Genomic DNA, 20,516 nt, shown 5'->3' with positions numbered 1-20,516 from the left:
TAGATCCCTTTCTGCTCCTGACTCACACAGGGAAGGCAAGCAGTATAAAAACACAGGATTTTAGACATTTCCCAGCTAACAGATTAATGCAATACACAAGGACATTACAAAAAGCAAACAAGAAGAGACACTACTAGTTTGGTAAGATTTTTTATTTATTTTTACTTTTTATTTAGTTTTATATATATATATATGTTTAAATGTTATATATAAATGTTATATATATATGTATATATATATATCATGTTTTATTTATTTGTCAATTAAAGTTTAGAATTTTGTAATACAATTTTATTGGTTACATGTCTAGCAACTAATATTTTTATATATTAATATTTTCTATAAATTCTATTATTTTTTTAATATGAATATTCAGCATTTATAAAGCATGTTGATTAGTATCATGAAATAATTCAAATTCCAATTAAACTGGATGAATGGATAAAATGGATTTCATTAATATATAACCAATATTATATTGGCATGCTTGCTGTTTAAATTAAGATAGCATCTACTCTTTTCTCATTTTGGGGAAAGTAATTACATTGAAGTTTCACAAATTCAGTGCAAGATGAATGTTGCAGTTTTTTTTATATAATTTAAAATATAAGTTATTTTCTATCTTTTCATCTTGGATGTAAAATTTTCCTGATAAGGCTGGGCAAGGTGTGTTATAGGTAAATATATCTTTCTAAAATGCTTGCAAGTGTGCATGAGAGTCGTAATCTATGACCAAATGCAGGCCTACAGATTACATGTAGTATGTCCATGATTAATATGAGATAGGTTCACAGTACCATATTACAGTACAAGAGTTACCTGCCACTCTGTGTTGAATGTGGACAGTGTTCTGGTCCTGTGGCTCTCTTGGGGTTTTGGTGATTTAGGGCCTCCTTTGGAATACAGCAGAGTGTTTACATTGGCTTTAATGCAGGTCTGCGTCCATGAGCACAAACCACAGCAGAAACAGAACTCTGCTTATTGGCCTGTGCCTGATGGGAAGAGAACATACCACACTGGCTGAATAGAGATACTGTGGAAGCCCTCTCTCCACCCCTGCTTGACAAGACCAGAATATAGCTGTAGACATCAAGTCACAGCTTTTAAACAGCGTCTGAAAGACACATGTGACTGGCCATTTTGAAGAAGGCGTTTCACTTTCACAGTTCACAAGACTAGAACTGAAGCTAGCCAGTAGGCAGTTGTTCCTTTTGGTGGTAAAAAAAAAAAAAAAAGGAAAAAAAAGAAGAAAAAATGTCATAATTTTTCTGGATTGTATTCTTGTCTTCATGACAGAGGAGATCCTCTTTGACTCGCCTCAGACAGCTGAGTTAACATATTTCCATCTATCAAGCATATGTTGAATGTGGCGCTTCTCACCACACACTTTTTTTTTATTTGCGTGTGTGTTGGTTTTGTGTGTGTGTGTGACAAAAACATTTTCTGTACAGAATCTATAAAAAATTGAATAAACAGTATTACATATTAAAATATTTTTACTGTTTTTGTCTGAGCACAGTGAAAGCAAATTTAAGCTCTCATTCACTTCTATAGGAAGTGGTCTTTTGTTCTTACTTCTGATCCTACTGGCATATAAACCAGTAAAACAGAAGTAAGTAAGGCATTAGAGGTGGGAGATAAAAAGCTACTTCAGGACTGTGCCAGGATGGAGGTCTCCTACAGTCACTCAGTGCATTTAAAACAGCTTGATTCAGAAAACCTGAGCAATAGCCAAGAGGGAAAATTTCAAGCAAAGTAGTGAATGATGCACTGTGTTCATTATCAAACTGAACTTTAGAATTTATAAATCATACAGGGAAATTTATATATTTTTTTCCCAAGCAGATTTCACAGTAACCATTGATTAAAATTCAACTTAACAAGCCCAGAACATTTCCTGTGGCTCAAACAGTGAACTATTCTTCTTTAGAGAGAGACAGGGAGAAAGAGAGTGTATGTGTGAACATTTAAATAGGAGAGTGAATTAATGACGCCATGTTTCCAATCTATTCCAAATTTCCACAAGGAGTACAGTAGCTCAGTCAGGCCATGTAAAGCCTCGGAAACCGGGAGAAAATCCTTTTGGAATGGCTTGAGTGATTTGCTCAGTCCAGTGTGCCTTACATGCCACAACTTTAGGGGTACAACAGCTTGTTAATGGGCCAGTAGTCACTGTTGAATACTCAAATGTGTGTGGTACTATATATAATAATAATATAAAGCATCCACTCTTTTTCTATTTTTCCTTAGGTCAATGATGTCTTTGATTTGGCTCCTGTTATATGCATACATCCATGCCATTTCTGGCATGATCTTATTTGGGGACATGGCTGGTAGGTAAATCTTTTAGATTGCTAAGATTTACTGATTTTAAGTAAAAGATAATTTCAAAATAAAATTATGTTTTACAGATCAGGACAGCCCCATTAGTGTGAGTATCCCTGTTGAACCACCACTGCGTCCCCTATTGGGGGGAAGCATGATTATACCTTGCTACTTCCAGGACAACACTGTCCAGGACCCTGGCGCCCCAACCACTGCCCCACTTCCCCACCGTATTAAGTGGAGCTACATCTACAAGGGCAGAATATCTCTTATTCTTGTTGCCAGTGGGGGTGTGGTGCAGGTTGAGACAGACTACGTGGACCGGGTTCATTTGGTAAACTACCCCATGGTGCCAACTGACGCCACCATTGAGATCTCAGAACTCCACTCCAGTGACTCCGGGACCTACCGCTGTGAGGTTATGCAGGGGATTGAAGACAACTACGATTCTGTAGAAATGCAAGTCCAAGGTAATGCACTTTCAAACTGTTGAGACACAAAAAAAAGTACATTTATTAAACATATAAACAACTGAAAGTAAGAATTAAAAAACTGGGTCAAATCTTTACAGGCATTGTGTTTCACTACCGAGCAATATCTACCCGATATACCTTGACATTTGAGATGGCAAAGGCAGCCTGCATCCAGAACAGTGCTGTTATTGCAACTCCCGCACAGTTGCAAGCTGCCTATGATGATGGATACCATCAATGTGATGCTGGTTGGCTTTCAGACCAAACTGTGAGGTAATGGGAAAATGTAAATATCTAATAACAACATAGATAAAAATCACTCACAAACATGGGTGGTCACAAGCTGGTGTATAAGATGCATTGAACACAATGGAAACAATACTAATATATTTAATAAACATTTAGGTAAGTTAAAACTATAATAAGATTATATGAAATTCGCCATAGGTATCCAATTCATGAGCCAAGGGAGCCTTGCTATGGAGACAAAGAAAATTTCCCAGGAGTACGAACATATGGAGTCAGAGACATCAATGAGACCTATGACGTGTACTGTTTTGCAGAGAAAATGTCAGGTACCCCAGGCAGTGTTTCCAAACTGAAATGTAACTAGTTGGTGCGTTTTGCTGTTTTTCCTTTATGGATTCTACTCATCATCCAGGTAGTGTGTTCTACTCTATGTCTGTGGAGAAGTTCACCTTTGCAGAGGCTAAAGACCAGTGTGCAAATTTGGGAGCCCAACTGGCCACCACAGGGCAACTCTACCTTGCATGGAAGGCTGGTATGGATGTGTGCAATGCTGGCTGGCTGGCAGACAGGAGTGTGAGGTACCCCATTAACATAGCTCGACCCCAGTGTGGTGGGGGGCTTTTGGGAGTGCGAACAGTGTACCTGTTTCCAAATCAGACTGGTTATCCATACCCAGACTCCCGCTATGATGCAATATGTTATGCAGGTAAGCACAAAGAATGTAATTCATATTTGAGCTTTTTGTACTTGGTTTGCTAAATCACTTCACATTTACACACCTTAGAACAATCATATCAAAATGTCACTAAAGGAACAGAAACTCAAAAAAGAAAAACTTATTTACTCACCATTTTATTGTTCCAAACTTCCGCATTCAAGGATGTCTGTGTCACCTTATGTCCCAAACTTTGTTAAATATTTTTCAGAAAAAGAAGATAAGGTTTCAACAAAGACCTCACCATTTCCTAAAATATCCACTACCACGGATGCCATGATCAGTGTGGCTACATTCACCTCGAGCCCTTCAGACTATACTGAAGAGGTGAACACAGGAGAAGAGGTCCGTGGTCAGCTAGTGACAGAAGAGCCTCTTAACACCACAAGCATAGAAAGTCCTCTACCTTTACTTCCCAACATAACTGAGGTTGAGGAGGACATTATTAATGTGGCCACGGCTCGGCCTTACTTGGGATATGAGATTCCCATGGACAATGAAACTGCTGGTAAGTAAACTAAACTGGATCCAGTGTATGATATCACAGCCTATCAAATTAGCAGTGTAAACACCCAGACACCACTGAAGGTAACTGAGCCAAAGTAAATGAGCAAAAACAAGGATCTGCAAAGAGTTACAGTACAGGGACAAAATCTAGTTAACAGGTGTTTCAACTGATTTTCAAAAGCAGATGTAAATACCACATGCAAACTGTAAAGTTTAAAATTGGCCAAACCTTTTCTTGCCCTAGAAACTAAGGGAGTTGTATTCCACTATCGCGCTGACTCCGGACGCTATGCTTACACCTTTGAAGAAGCACAAGTGGCATGTCAGAAGCTGGGAGCAATCATAGCCACCCCTGAGCTTCTTCAGGTGGCTTATGAAGCTGGCCTTCATCAATGCAGTGCAGGTTGGCTAAAGGACCAGACTGTCAGGTAAGCTTGTTTTTTACAAAGTGCTGCCCTTCATGTTCATAACTGCATTTGTTTCTTTTGAATTAACTAGAATCATGATCAAGTAATGTTGACACCTTATTTTGCATTCAACACTGTTTTCAGATATCCAACTGTGAATCCTCAAAAGAAGTGCTCCGGAGATCAGAAGGACCTCCCTGGCATACACTCTTACAATGTCAGGCCTGCACATGAGCGGTATGATGTGTACTGTTATATGGAACAGATAAAGGGTGAGTAAAGGTTAATTCATGACATAAAAATGAACAATTTATTTAATCCTCTATGATCTCACTGTTCAGTCTCTATCCCTTAGGAGAGATCTTCCATGTGAGCTCATTAGCAGGCTTCACCTACTATGAAGCTGTTGCCCATTGCATAAAACTGGGATCTACTCTTGCTTCAACTGGAGAACTGTTCGCCTCATGGAATGAAGGTTTCCACAAGTGCAGTCCAGGCTGGCTGTCTGATCGCAGTGTCCGCTATCCTGTCCACAACCTAGGCTTTGGTTGTGGTGAAAACAAGACAGGAGTGCATACTATTTATACTCAACCAAACCAAACAGGCTTCCCAAACCCATACTCCAGATATGATGCATATTGCATCAGAGGTATAGCAGCTTTTAAGCCTGTATGTATGAGTTTGCAATGAAAGGCAAGACTGGGTGTTGATCTTGGTGATTCTTTTGTTATTTTTCAGCAAATCTGTCTATGCTGCTTGATGAAGATATGATGAACACTACAAAGATGGGGATGGATCTTAACATGACAGATATAACAGAGCTACTGAGACCTGGTATGAGATATGTTGGATATCGCCACTTGTTACTGCTAACCTTTACTGCATTATTGTCCTATTTATCTATGCTAACTTTCTGTGATGTGTGTTACAGTTCGCCCAATTGTCCCTCCCTTGCTTGTGGAACTGTCTGGATCTGGATCTGGATCTGGATCTGGATCTGGATCTGGATCTGGATCTGGATCGAGCTCGGGCTCAACATCAGCATCAGGTGATCCTGATTCCAGTTCTGGGTACATGTCAGGGAGTGGCATACCCAGTGGGAGCATATCCGGTTCTGGCCAAAGTGGTGATGGATCAGGTCACCTTGTGAGGTACCAAGAAGGTGCAGATACACTCATGTGGCAAACTTCTGCCTCGGGCAGCACTATGGAGGCAAGAGAAGGTAGTGGCAGTGGCAGTGGTGTTATCATTACTTCAGTATCATCAGGGGATCAAGAATCTGGAGAGGAATCTGGACTCTTTTATGAACAAAGTGGCAGAGGACCTGGCAGTGGATCTAGTGGTTCAGGGACAAGTGGATTCTTCAGTGGTGAGGAATCAAGCCTTCCATCAGGATTTGGCAGTGGATCTAGTGGTTCAGGAACAAGTGGATTCTTCAGTGGTGAGGAATCAAGCCTTCCATCAGGACATGGTAGTGGATCTAGTGGTTCAGGAACAAGTGGATTCTTCAGTGGTGAGGAATCAAGCCTTCCATCAGGACATGGTAGTGGATCTAGTGGTTCAGGAACAAGTGGGTCCTTCAGTGGTGAGGAATCGAGTGGGTCGGGCTTCTCTGGTGTATCATTTATAAACACAGAAATGATAGATCTGACTGCAAGTACTTCTGGAAAACAGGAATTGTCTGGTGTTTCTCCATTCGACTTGACTGATGTTAGTGGTCTCAGCTCTGCTTTTGGATCTGGTTCTGCCTCTGGATCTGGCTCTGCCATTGGCTTTGGATCTGGCACCATCATTGACTTTGCATCTGGTTCTGCCATTGGCTTTCGATCTGGCTCTGCTTCTGGAGCTTCAGGTTATCCCAGCGATCCCTCTGGTGAGGTATCTGGCCACATTCAGAGTCAGGATGGAAAGATTGTCATTCTAACGGATGATGAGGTTGAGTTGATGTTTAGGCCTACAATTGGAACAGAACAGGGTCGTGGATCAGTGGAGATCAGTGGAGAGGGCAGTAGTCAAGAACATTATGCTGAGGACGTCTCCATATCTCTTTCTAATAGTACTTCATATGAAGATTATTGGAGTGTCAATGAAACTGTTGATCTCCTACCAGAAGGACAAAATCAACTTAAAGTCATCACTGAGGCATTTGATGTGACTGATCAGTCACCACTGAACACAACACCATCCACGACTTCTATACTCATTACTCCACCTTCAGCTGTACTACAAACACCAAAAGCTATGGAGGAGCCATTTTTAACTGATGGTAATAACTGAACAAAACTATACTTTTGTGTTATTTAACTGGTGTACAACAACATACTTAAAAAAAAAAAAAATCTTTAGCAGCTTCTGCTAACCCCTGCGATCCAAACCCCTGTGGTCAAGGTTTATGCTCTTTACAAGGTGGCATTGCAGTATGTCAGTGTCATTTAGGATTCAGTGGGGAAAACTGCTTAACACATAAGTGAAAAGTAATGGAGCATTTAAACAAAGATATCATGCTATGCATTTATTGTGACTTAAAGGGATAGTTCACTCAAAAATGAAAATGTGATGTTTATCTCCTTACCCCCAGGGCATCCAAGATGTAGGTGACTTTGTTTCTTCAGTAAAACATAAAACAAGATTTTTAGCTGAAACCGTGGCAGTCTGTAAATCTTATAATGTAAGTAAAAGGGAATCATGGCTGAAACATAAATAAAAATAAAATAAAAACAAACACAAACAAAACTAAATTAAACCCTGCGGCTCATGACAATACATTGATGTGAAAAGATACAAAACAATCAGTCTGTGCAAAAAACAATTTTTTACTACCTCTGATTCACGCAATGTCTGAATTGTTAGAACTTTCCTGAGCACGTCCTGTTGTTCGCGTTCTAAAGCAGGCGCTGAGGTGGCAATGGTCCAAATGAGAGATACGTGGCGGTAATGCACTTATAAGTCTGCGATCTGACATAAAGCAAGAAGAAGAAGACTACTCACACACCTGCAGCTGAGAACATACACAACAGGATGCACTCAGGAGAGTTCTAACAGTTCAGACATTGCATGAATCAGAGCTAAAAAAAAAAAAGGTAGCACTTTATTTTACAGTCCTGTTCCTCGTGTACATACTATGTACTTATTATAGTAATTACAATAACTATGTAATAACTAGGTACTAACCCTGAACCTACCCCTAAACCTAACCCTACCCCATGTAGTTCCCTTGTATTACCAGAACTTTCTTAGATAAATACACTGTAAGTACACTATAAGTACATGTACGTACACATACTGTAAAATAAAGTGCATCCAAAAAATATATATAAATACTGTTCAGTTTCTTGCTCAGACTCATCTTTTTGTGTCTTTACACATCAGTGTATCGTCACAAGCCACAGGGTTTATTTTAGTTTTATGTTTGTTTGTTTTTTACTTTTAATATGTTTCAGCTGTGATTCCCATCCACTTACTTTAAAATGCTATGTTCACACCAAACGCGAATAGAGCGTCTGGCGTGAATGATTTCAATGTTAAGTCAACGCAAAGGCGCGTTTACTCGTGTCTGGAGGTCTCGCGGCGTGAATGAGGCGTTAAGCGCGGCACGGAAGACGCAAATTCGCCTCATTCGTGCATCTAGTTCGCACGAATAGAGCATTTCGCGTGAATAGAGCGCTTCGCGCAAAACGCACGTTAAGCACGAATGGTGCTTTTTGTGCATTTAGCGTTTGGCGTGAATTCGCGTCTGCCGCCCGAGTTGAAAAATGTGAACTTTGGCGTCAATTCGTGCCGCGTTAATCAATCAGGAGCCTGCTAGGAGTCACTCATTCAACATGGAGGAATGACTGATGTTGTCAGTGAGCAGTCAACCGGAGCTATATGACAAAAGTTCATATTTCTATAGAGACAGGAATAAAAAGGATATATATATATATATAACATTTATAGATAAATTTAATAAAGGCCAAAGATAAGAAACGTTTCATTTTACCCCAAGCAAATTATATTTTATCTTGAACCACTAAAGAGACATCAGAGCCAGCGACAAATGTCAGAAGATCTAGCCGAGGTAAAGCTGCTCTCGGCGGATACATGATGACGGAGCTCCCGCTGATCGCATGGAGCTCATCTCCGAGATCGGCGAAAACACATTTTTTAAATAGATGCTGTCATTATAAATAAACCGCATATTTGAGTTTAAAACAACTACATTCTCGCCTGAAATACTTTTAAAACCACATTTCATGACACATAACAGTAATATTTGGAAAATTATCAGAATAAAAATGGCGGTTGAAAATGCTGCGTGAACTCAGCTGGCTGAAGCCCCACCATGAAGCGAATTCGCGTCTGTTGTGAAGTTAATTTCACGCGCGAATGAAGCAAATTACATGCTCAAATGAAGATGATCTCAAAATGGTAAGCGGCAAACTAGACGCGGTAGATGCGAATTTGACGCTTTATTCGCGTTTGGTGTGAACACAGCATAAGACTGACAGACTGCAATGATTTGAGCTAAAAATCTTGGTTTGTGTTCTACTGAAGAAACAAAGTCACCTACATCTTGGATGCCCTGGGGGTAAGCAGGTACACATCAAATTTTTATTTTGGGGTGAACTATCCCTTTAAAGACAATTTTAACCACCTTTGTCTTGCTGCCTTGTTACTTCCTACTGGCAAGTAATGGAATAATCAAACTGGACTTCACAGGGTTTTTGATTATATTGCATGGAATTATAAATCATAGGGTAAATTTATGAAAGATGAATTTCTAGGCCATTTGAAATTAAAAGATTTTGCCAAATTAAGTATACAGACATACCAAGTTCAGCAGGTAGGGAGCCTGTCAGTCTTGCTAGTCTTTTATAACTTGCCACCCTTAAAGAACACATAATAAAAACTTGTAAAATTCATTGTCTCGTCTGTGTTGTCAGCGGTACAGGGATGTGCTGAGGGGTGGATGGAGTTCATGGGCAGCTGTTATATTCATTTTGATGTGCGTGAGACCTGGACCACTGCTGAGCAGCACTGTCAAGAGCTAAACTCTCACCTGGTTAGCATATCCTCCCAACAAGAACAAGTGTTTGTAAAAAGTGAGTTTGATCTGATTATATGAATAAAAGACATTTACCTGCTTGTTGATCTAAATGAAAGTGCTAACACATTTTAAACTTACCTAGATCAAGCTCGTGACTATCAATGGATTGGACTTAATGACAAGGATGAGCAAAATCAGTTTCGCTGGACAGACGGAAGCCCTTTGGTAAAAACACCTCTGAGATTCCTTCCAAATTGAGAAACGACTGTGTACTGAGGCATTTGCAGTAAGTCGCTGTTTCAACCAGTGCTACTTTCTCTGCAGAAATATGAAAACTGGAGACCCAATCAGCCAGATAATTACTTCAGCACCGGAGAAGACTGTGTTGTAATGATATTGCATGAGGATGGCCAGTGGAACGATGTACCCTGCAACTATCATCTTCCTTTTACTTGCAAGAGTGGACCTGGTAAGAAAAAGTGACAGACATTAACTTCAGCACCAAGTCAGCCCTACCCATTTAGCTAAGTTATCTATTAGCCTATAACAACAGCTATTCATTGTGAATAATATATTGTGTATAATTTAAGGAAAGTATAGTTAAGATACTTTTGTTTATTTATCAATGAACCACAAATACTATAAACTTAAAGAAACTTCTATTTTCTTGTTTTAATAGCAAGATAAATGTTTTTTGCTGTTTTACTCTTTTTTTTATTGTAGTCACGTGTTCATCACCTCCTGAAGTGAAGAATGCCAGGATGTTAGGCAACAGCAAAGATCGCTACCCTGTTAATTCTTCAATTCGATACCAGTGTGACAGTGGATTCACACAGCGCCACCTTTCAGTGGTACGTTGCTTACCTGACGGGCAGTGGGAGGAGCCAAAAGTGGAATGCATAGGAGGTAAGTATACACCACACACACTAGATGGCACAGAAACTATGTTATGCTCTGTAGTGTAAAGTTCCAACAACAAAAGTATTTGTGTCAATGTTATTACCTTCCTCAACAGGTGAAACAAACAACAGGCTACGGAAAAGATCCCTCAAGACACATCCCAAAGCAGTCAATAGTCGAACGTGGAGGAAAGTCCTCTAAACAAGACAAAAAAAAAACACACCTAAAAACATTCAGAGGACTGTTATTAATAAAGATCATCTCAAAGACAAGGGAATAACTTATGTAATGACAAACTTTACTTAGTCCATCTGGCTGATTGGTTTACAAGTGCTACTCAGAGCTCTGTTTTGGGGAAAATAAAGATTTTATTCCTCCCATTTATGTAACTTCTGGGCCACGGGATGATAATCTAATCTAAAAAGAATAGACTTAATTTCACAGAGCCCCCCTTGAGTTTTGACTTTAATTATTACATAATCACTGCTTAGTGCCTAATATTACAAGCAAAGCACAGAATTTACTTTACCATTAGTGCAAGTCTTGAAAGGTTTGCTCCAGGCCACAAGTTAACACTAATGTGTGAATGTTTCCCACTTTCTCTCTAACAATTTGCACAATCCAAAACTGTGATGTGGCCATGTATGTTCAGAAGGGAAGACTACTACTTAGTGAATATGGCTAAGTAGTACTGCCTACAATTAAAAAATAAAATAAATAAAATAAGTGAAAGAGTAGGCATTGATATGACCATCACATGACTTATATACTCTGCATATGAGCGACGGTGACAAAATTTGCATACTCTGCACAGTATACATTATACAGCAATAGTACAGGTAGTGTAGAATTATGCAGAATAAACATAGTCTCTACAATCCCCAATATTGCCCCTTCATACTTAACAATAACTGATGACTGGAAAATGCATTTTTGAATATGTAGAAACACAATACCAGTATTGGGGCATTTTTTAGAGTTTAGTTTTGTCACATACTGTTTGCATTTGAATGTAAGTGTTTGTATCGAGCTCCGTAATTACCTTAGCTTAACTTTTAGGTTCATGCATTTACATGTGGCAACATTGGCCTTGCATTCCTTTTTATTTTATTCAATTTAAAAGGAGGACACAAGGGGTTGTGGGCAATATTAACCCAAACAGCACAGAAGAACTTTGGAAATCTGCCAGAAATAGTGTACCATCCTGGCACCTTTGGCATACTATTTTCAACATATTATGATGGCAAAAAGAAAAAAAAAATCCTATTTAGGGCAGACGGTGTGCGAAGTGAACATCTGTGCATTAGATAGCACAAAGGTTATACTGTCTGTGTACCTCTGGGCAACAATAAAAACAAGACAAAAGGCTTTAATGACCACAGCTGGACACAATTACATTTAAGTACATTAGTATTTCAAATTCTTTAATTAAGATGTGTCTTTTTATGTATATTGTTGTTTGTTGTAGTTTAAATGTCTAGTTGTATTTCTGTGAAACTGTGAAAGATACATTCCCCAGCTTTTCGCTTCTGATTCTAGGTCAGCTTGCAATAGTATACAAATGTTTACTCCGATTAGAAAGATTTATTAATTCATTAGCTCATATGATTCGGCTTGGCCTACAAAACAGATTTAACCTCTAATATTGCCTTATAGAGACAAACATACATTTTCAAAAAAGACAGTATTACAAGATGAATTTTTTTTAATGGCCTAAAAGTGTTTAAAAATCCATAGTAATAGCCAACACACAAAGTGTGTGCCACAATGTTGATGGAAAGAGTCAATCGTTTCCAGTAGAGCAATTTCTCATTAATTTTGCACTCTGTCACTGTCAGCCCTTCGCTGAGCTCATATCTGTCTTAGTACCCCTAAAATAAACAGACTAAATGTGTGAATAGTCGATTTTTCTTTTAATACCAGAGAGTGGTATTAAAGCTGAAATGTGTCATTTCTTTGCTGCTAGCATCAACAAACTGCATTGCAAAAATAATAGCTGTTTTCAAAAAGCTTTTCCAATCATTCTCACCCTCTGCCACTGGTCAAACAAACAGACAGTCCCACCCAAAATGACTCCTATTGAATGAGCCAATGTTGCTGTTGTAGGGATGATCAGGATGTTTAAACACACAGAGCCACACTGTTCACACTTTTCTGGGAAATAAACCTACCAGCGACTTACTTTTAGTTCTTTCTGCATACTAAACTGGGATGGAAAACATTTTAGCATTAAAAAAAACATGCACTTCTCATTTAAGTGGTTGTATGGTGAAAGAAAGAGTGTAATGAAAGAGAAGCTCATTCACACAAATTTACATGACTGTTCTATTATTTTTAGAACTTTCATTAATTGTCACTGTTTCCATGCCTAAAAAAAAATATTTACATTTTAATGCTGTAAATTGTGAACCCAAATAAAGTTTAGATAAGAACATCACTGCTTTAGATAGAATATAGCTTATCAAAGTCAAATATGGATCAAAATTAAAGATTTGAAATTGAAAACTTATTTAATCAGCTTTCAGATGATCTATAAATATAAATATCGAAAGATGTACCCTTATGACTGGTTTTGTGGTCCAGTGACACATATTACACTGTATACACATAGAGCCTTTTATATATAAACTACATCTATGGAACGTATATTGTTGAGAAACGGGTCAAAAAGGACAGTTCATGTGAATATGACCAAACATTACTCAACATGCAAGACCTAAATTACACGGCAAACAAAACAGTGCCTACTTCATAACATTTTCTCAAGGGAAATGAAAAAAACGAAAAGCTCATGAATATACCTCTCTTACCTAACACTGTGCATCTTTATGAGCAGTAAGCAGAGTGAAAAAGCCAGACTGAGGAACACTGCTAGCTTTTCATGTGCTACTCCTCCTCCTCCTTCCATTTCTGTTTGGGAAGCAGGTGAAATAAGGAACAACTTTGACGCCAAGGGATCGTGAAATCCTGTGGAAAAGGGTGGGGTTACTGCTTGCTATAGTGCATTTATTTCTCTCTGGTCAGCTCCCAGTTAAAAAATAGAAAAATTTAATAAAATAACAGGAGAAAACATATAAAAAAAACAAACTTGAAATAATAAAGTTACTGTTGGGAAAATAACTGATGCTATGGCCTTAAGTGGATCATTTTTGTAAACATTATTATTATATTAACCTATAATTAGATGATTTGAAAGTGATTGTTTATCTTATTTAACAGGTATATATAAACACATTCAACACGTATAACTAATTATTATAATGTATTCCTGCCTCCCTGACTGCGCTTACCAACACTTGATTTTTGTCCCTCATGCCAGCCCTGACAACTCCGCCAAGTAGACCAGCATGTAGCTAGGCTGCAACGCTCTATATGCCCAGACTTATAATGATTCTCGCCCCTCTCTATGCTCACACACACACACGTCTGGTCAGCTATCCTTGTGGGGACTCTCCATAGGCGTAATTGTTTTTATACTGTACAGACCATATTTTCTATCGCCCTACACCAACCCTAACCCTAAACCTAACCCTCACAGGAAACTTTCTGAATTTTTTAGATTTTCAAGAAACTTCATTATGTGTAATTTATTAGCTTGTTTAACCCGTGGGGACCTCAATTTAGGTCACCATGAGTCTGTGTGTATTCAGGTTTAAGTCCCCACCAGAATAAAAAAACAAGTAGCCTACACACACACACACACATATATATATATATATATATATATATATATATATATATATAATGTAATGTGTATTAAAATTAATCCACTGAGTAAATAATTATCATGGAAAATGTTTAAGTAAGTGCAAAAGTTGTGGGAGGCGTGGTGGTGTTGACGTGAAAGACGAGCGACCGTTGTTGTAGTTAATTTATAGCCTAAAGTTATTATTTATTTTTTATTATTTTTTTGGTTCTGGCGCTTGTATTACGGCCTCAGAATTAATATAATTTTGTGAAGATTATCTGAACACAGAGCTTATTTTCTGCGATAATTTAAAAACCTATGGAAAAATCCCATTGACTTTTTTTCGAGGGAGTTTGATGCCAACAGCCGATCCGCCTACAAAGTGACGTCATAGTTTCCAGAAAAGAGGCCTCCGGTCTCCTTTCCCACGTTCTGCCAGACCGTGAGCGGGTTTTTTTTTTTTTTAAGTCTGCATGATGGTAGGCTCCGGGAGCAGGGCTGGAGATCCCTGTTCTAGTGGCTGTGTCACGCCTCCTGCTGGTCAGGGTAAGAATTTACCCGCACGTCACGCTTATCTACGGGGACAAGGCTGACTTGTTCCTAAACACGAATACACACCGATTTATTTGGTTGTCTAAACATTTGAAAATATTTAAATAAACACGTACAGAATAGTTTATTAAGAAAAAAACATTTATTGACATGACATTTGGCTTTTTGAATGACGACGTCTCCTATAATAGAAAGAAGTCATGCATACAAATACCAGGAGATGGCACCGACTAACTGATTATTTGCATTAAAATGCTACATAATACAAGCAATCAGATCATAAAAGTGTTTAAAGAAATCACCCATCACCAATTTCAGGATTTAGTCCAGAAACATAGTAGAACTGTACATGCTGTATAAAAAGTGATGACCACACAGTTAGTTTTAACCTTCATTTTGTTTTTAGTGTTAATATCCGAGTTAGCTCTTGAAATTACATTTTCTAACAGAATATTTTAGACCTCTTTACACAGCTGAGTTAGGGCTGTTCTATGCCTGCTCAAAATTGTGTGTAAAGACGTAATGCTGCATTAAACTAAAGACTAAATTAAGCCGGCTCTGACCTATCTCAGCTCTGAATACCAAACAAAGAATTGTATTTGCAGTATAAATGCATTGATTCCACCTCTGAGCAGCATTAAACTGGGTAAATGCCACGTCAGAAGCACCTCTATGCCACCTTTGCAGTGTAAATGTGGTAGGAATAACCTGGACATTTCAAATCAAAACAATACACAATACAAACACATTATTACGATTTGAATATCAGTAGTGTAGAAAAAGATGTACTATTCACTGTGGATTTCACAAAAGTGTTTATACATTTAAAATGAGGTGTATATTTTACCAGCGGACTTTGTAGCAATACACGCCATGTTTTAAATGCTTTGGAGGGAAGCCAAGGCTGCGCACCCCTGGTTCTGATGTACCACAGTTCATCCTGGGTTGGGTGATTGGGTAACGTACACTACCATCAGCCAACCAGCCTGCATCACACTGGTCCAATCCCACAAACCTCCAGGCGGCGTATAACTGGCCAACTTTAGCAATACGAGCTCCATCGCTCTGACAGGCCTCCACCGCCTCGGTGAAATTTAGTTTGATGTGATGTTGCAGGAAGTAGACCTCTCCTGAGATTGAAGAAAGACATAAAATAACTTGTCACATCAATATTTGGCAACTTAACCTCAGACCTCAGAAAGGAATGGCAATAATTGACCCAGGGTAAAAAAAAAAATACAACTGGCATATCAAGGCAATCAGGTTAAAAACATATGCATGACTGATGGAAACAAGGAAGAAGGCCATTTTATAATTAATCCTTGTTGGCAGGTACACCCAACTTGTCATCCTCAACTTATATTTTTAAAACAGGAACCTTTTCAAGAACGAGCAATTGCAGACATATGTATTGTACCCTGAGCCGAAATAACCATTAATTCATCTTTGTCCAATTTAAAAATCTAAGACACCTGTTAAAAGCACAACTATGAAAAATTTGAAATGTTTGTTTGACAAGATTTCACGGAAAGCAATCAGCATAAGCCAGGATTTGATGAAGTTATATGAGGATACATAAAAACTCCACTTGATTTATATAAACATCATTACCTCTGATGGTTGAAATGAAGCAAAAGGCATCAAACCGGTCCAGACTTTTGTCCCGAACGCCGTAGCTCCGTACACCAGGTGCCAGTTCGGTGCCACCACAGGCCTCTCGTGGCACTACGACGGGATACTGTGCCGTCCCATCCATGAGCCACCCAGCATTACACCAGTCCAGCCCTTCCTCCCAAGAAGCGTAGAGCTGTTCAAAGGTCGCCAGGTGTGCATCCTGCTTCTCACATGCCTCCTTAGCCTCGTGAAAGTTCATCAGATAGCGCCCCCTAGAGGAGTGATAGGGGAACACCACACCTGTGGAGCACAGGAGCACAATGCACCAATAAAGATCAGCAACATAAAAGAAAGTTAAAGATAATTAGATTTTGTTTTAAAATGAAAACTTTTTTTTTGGGGGGGGGGGGGGGTAAATTATATAATAAATAATGTAGGCTACAAATATAGATTGTGTAGTTGTTAATATAAGACAATAAATTGTGAATTAATATAAACTTATAATTACTATATGAATACAATATATAATATTACATCTTAAAATAATAAAATGATGGTGTTTAGGTAACTTTAACGAGAGGAGTTAATCTGTAAATTAATCTGTGACGCACCTCGAAAATTTAGCTGCACTGTCACGCTCTCGTCTTCGAGACCATCAATAATTTCACAGCGGTACCGGCCCGTATCGTCGGACTGTAGCGGGTTGATGACGAGGGACGCATCGCCCGGGGCGCTTCGGTGGAGCCGCACTCGTCCTTTGAAGTCTCCGTAGCTCCGGTGACGTGTGCCGATGGCCACCATGACGTCGCGCTCCTGTCCCTCGCCGCTCACCGGCTGCCAGAACCACTTGACGCGCGTCCTGCGCGGCGCGCTGAGCGCAGGCTCGTAGCGGTAATGACACGGCAGTGTGGCGTTACTCCCCTGCACACCCGACACTAGAGTTTCAGGAGACTCCACGTGAAGACGGATCTTGTGGAAGTAGACTAAAAAGAAACATCATGTAAGTGAATAAACTCTTCAAAGAGAGTAAAGTAGGCTATTGTTTGTTATATTGTAGGGTATGTTTGTTTGTTCAACTATGCAAAAGTGAATAGCTTTGAACGTTTTTGATGGATTTGTGATGGAGATCACATTTTTGTGATATCTTAACCATCCTAACTGTATATTAAAACTATGTTATTACCAGTGTTGGGAAAGGATGCCTTGGAAATGTAGGCTAATAATAGGTTAGAGATTATAAATTACCCTATCTGATATGTAATAAGTACTGTAATCTAGTCTATTTAAATTATCAAAATAATGTAGCTAATTACATTTGATTAGTTTTCTAAAATTAGAATGTTTTCACTGTTCATTTGTCATTTAATGTTCATCATTTTAAATTATTCAAATCAGGGAGGGTAAACATTACAGTAGAACTTAACACTCAAAATACTTCATATTTTGAAACTTGTCACTTGAAATAAAACTATAATTATTTAATTTCAAAGTACAGCCACCACAAAATCCGACTTTAGTCACTACTTTTTACTTTGAGATTGTTCTGAGATTAAATACAGATTTAAAATCATAATGTATAGTTTAATAGTTATGATTTTTGAAATCAAATATTTGGTAACACTGCCATCTAACAATGCATTTGAAAAAAATCTTAAAAAACAAAGCATAAATAAACCTGGAATTAAAACAGTTATCGAACAGTTAAGCAGGTGTCCTTTTCTCCTGAAACACTGGTGTCTCATATTTTAACCCCCTTTAACATTTTTATAAGTCACAGTAATTTAATAACACATTTGTTCTCAGTACCTCTAACTGGTTACAATTACATTTATTTTGTAATGTTATTTTGTATGTAACTAGTCACTCTCCAACACTGATTATTACTATAACAATATATACTATATAATTATAATTACCACAGAGCTTATAATAAATATATTTGTTCAGAAATTTTAAACTATTAAAAAATAAGTACAAATAAAATTTGACATTTTATATACATTTTATTCAATGATAAGTGACAAAAGTTAGTTGAATTCTATGTAGGCTACATGTGTACATGTTATGTATCAGCAAGCTGGCTTCTGTTTGCTGGTTTGTTACAGTAGTCAACAACTAAAGTGGATCAAAACCTTTTATCAAATTGGTCCTAAAACCTAAAACCAAAATGTTTTCTTGTAGATGTAAAAAGTACATCTTTGATGAATTGTTTTCATACACTTCAGATGTTTACTACTGTATTTTGCACACATGAAAACATAAAATGATTAGGCTAACTTACTCTCCCCATTGCCATTTCCATTTCCATTAACTATGTCCTGATAATAATAGCCATTGGAGAATTTCTGTGCAAGGCTTCCGAGAAACAGGTGCATTAAAAGCACCAGCAGATGGCGTAAAATCCACATATTCACGACGATTCCCTGTATCCCACAGCTTTCCAGCAGCGTCCTTGAATTTTAGACAACCCAAGATGAGTAAAGATCAGCAATCAAATATAACGGAACATATATTTAGCTTTAAGCACCTTTTAAATCTGAATGATTTAAAAATGTATATAGAGTTTGACTTGCTCGCCTTAAACAACATAATCATCAGACAAGCTAGCTTTAACCTACTATACAAGAACTAACGTTACGTTAAGTTTATGGTTAGTTAAATTAAACGATTGCAGAAGCGAAAGCTAAAAGGATAAAACTAGCTATACAATTAAGCCCATAAAAAAGTTTTACGACAACAGAAAAACGTATGTAATAAAAAAAGTTATATAAAAACAGACTTAAAGTCGCAAACTCGTTTTGTTGTTGTCAACTAGTTAAATGTAGAATGCAAAGAGTCTGCCAATTATGTACATTTATTAAATAATACAAGCATTTTCTTAACTTACCAAATGTAAAACACTTTCTCAGGCTCCTTTTGCTACAACTACTCTGTTCATCGTCCGAGGTGAGGAATAATAGCTCGCTCTCTCTCTCTCTCTTTCTCGGTCTGTAATAATGATGTGGGACCGTGAGGTGACGTCACTCAGGCATCTCTTTTGAAGTTCTCCAGCTCGCGAACAATAATAATTGTGGGGTCTACACAGCAGTCGAGGGCTGCTGTCCATCAGCACGGTATAATTTTACAGCATCAGGTTTGTTGATAACTTCTCAAAACCGAAACTGGAGCTTGTGTTCACGATGCCAGCGAGAATATATTCCACCCAGATCTCTTGTTACGAGGGTTTGTCACAAAAACAATAATTATTAATAGCCTCAGATTCAGCCTGGCCTAATAACACAGTTGGTAATAATAGATTGTCACATACTGATTTTCTTTTACATTACAGAGTGTTAGGAAGAAAACAAACCCTAAAATCTGTTGTTAATAGTGTGATCAGATATTTTCACAGGCGTTCAAATAATTATTTTTTTTTTTAAATACCACTGGATATGAAATTACACACCAGAAACATGACTTGACCTTTGACCGAAGTCTCAAAAAAGATTACTATGAGAAAGTCAGCGGATGAAATTCCTTTTCTCCTCAGCGAAAACCCCCAAAGTGTGCTAATTTTCCAAAGTCAATAGCAGAGGAAAGTATCCGTAGCCTTGCAGATGTGAAATTTTCCTCTGACTCGTGACCAGCAGGGATTGAAACGTTTGTTGTTCTCTGTCAGCACACCTCTGTGCAGCTGCCAGTAGCCATAGTGTTCATCTTTTATCTCTCTCTTCCTAAATTCTGACCTTTTTTTCCTTGTTATTAAGCAATATGGTTGATGTAAATTCTAAATCGCAATATTTAAAGAGGAAAAGACTGTTAGGCGGCCTTTGGAGGCACCAGGATGTTGTACTGACAGGATCACTCAATATAATGATCCCAAACTGTGCACCTTTTCTCTTTCTCGGCCATATTTACTTTTATCAGTGAATTTTCTCAGACCAGATCCAGTCATTTCAATGGAAACCTTGTGTTGAAGTTGTCTCTGTGAATTCATCATGTTGACCAACAGAACGCTGCTTGGTTTGAACGTATCTTGAGCTGTTCTTTATCATACATCATGGACACTTTAAAAGACAAG

The 20,516-nt window shown here is 38.2% G+C and overlaps 2 protein-coding genes across 2 annotated transcripts; one reads left to right on the top strand and one right to left on the bottom strand.

Annotated features, from left to right (window-relative positions):
* Window positions 1-12,500, top strand: acanb (aggrecan b). Its single transcript, XM_052598417.1, has 17 exons — window positions 1-141; window positions 2,251-2,333; window positions 2,412-2,795; window positions 2,897-3,071; window positions 3,246-3,373; window positions 3,460-3,753; window positions 3,974-4,270; window positions 4,514-4,697; window positions 4,821-4,948; window positions 5,032-5,325; window positions 5,415-5,510; window positions 5,608-6,942; window positions 9,599-9,757; window positions 9,845-9,927; window positions 10,027-10,171; window positions 10,426-10,608; window positions 10,718-12,500. Exons 2-17 carry the CDS (start codon window positions 2,255-2,257, stop codon window positions 10,801-10,803), a joined length of 4,050 nt encoding a protein of 1,349 aa, XP_052454377.1. The 5' UTR covers window positions 1-141; window positions 2,251-2,254; the 3' UTR covers window positions 10,804-12,500.
* A 2,465-nt stretch (window positions 12,501-14,965) lies between these two features.
* On the bottom strand, window positions 14,966-19,582 carry LOC128014716 (hyaluronan and proteoglycan link protein 3). Its single transcript, XM_052598429.1, has 5 exons — window positions 19,344-19,582; window positions 18,738-18,907; window positions 17,068-17,439; window positions 16,454-16,756; window positions 14,966-15,972 (listed from the first exon to the last, which is right to left on the bottom strand). Exons 2-5 carry the CDS (start codon window positions 18,862-18,864, stop codon window positions 15,686-15,688), a joined length of 1,089 nt encoding a protein of 362 aa, XP_052454389.1. The 5' UTR covers window positions 18,865-18,907; window positions 19,344-19,582; the 3' UTR covers window positions 14,966-15,685.
* Between the last annotated feature and the right edge of the window lie 934 nt (window positions 19,583-20,516).

Source organism: Carassius gibelio, chromosome B25 (genome assembly GCF_023724105.1).
Source record: "Carassius gibelio isolate Cgi1373 ecotype wild population from Czech Republic chromosome B25, carGib1.2-hapl.c, whole genome shotgun sequence".
NCBI lineage: Eukaryota > Metazoa > Chordata > Actinopteri > Cypriniformes > Cyprinidae > Carassius > Carassius gibelio.
Note: the sequence above shows the minus strand (reverse complement) of the source record. Positions and strands in the feature narration are given on the sequence as shown.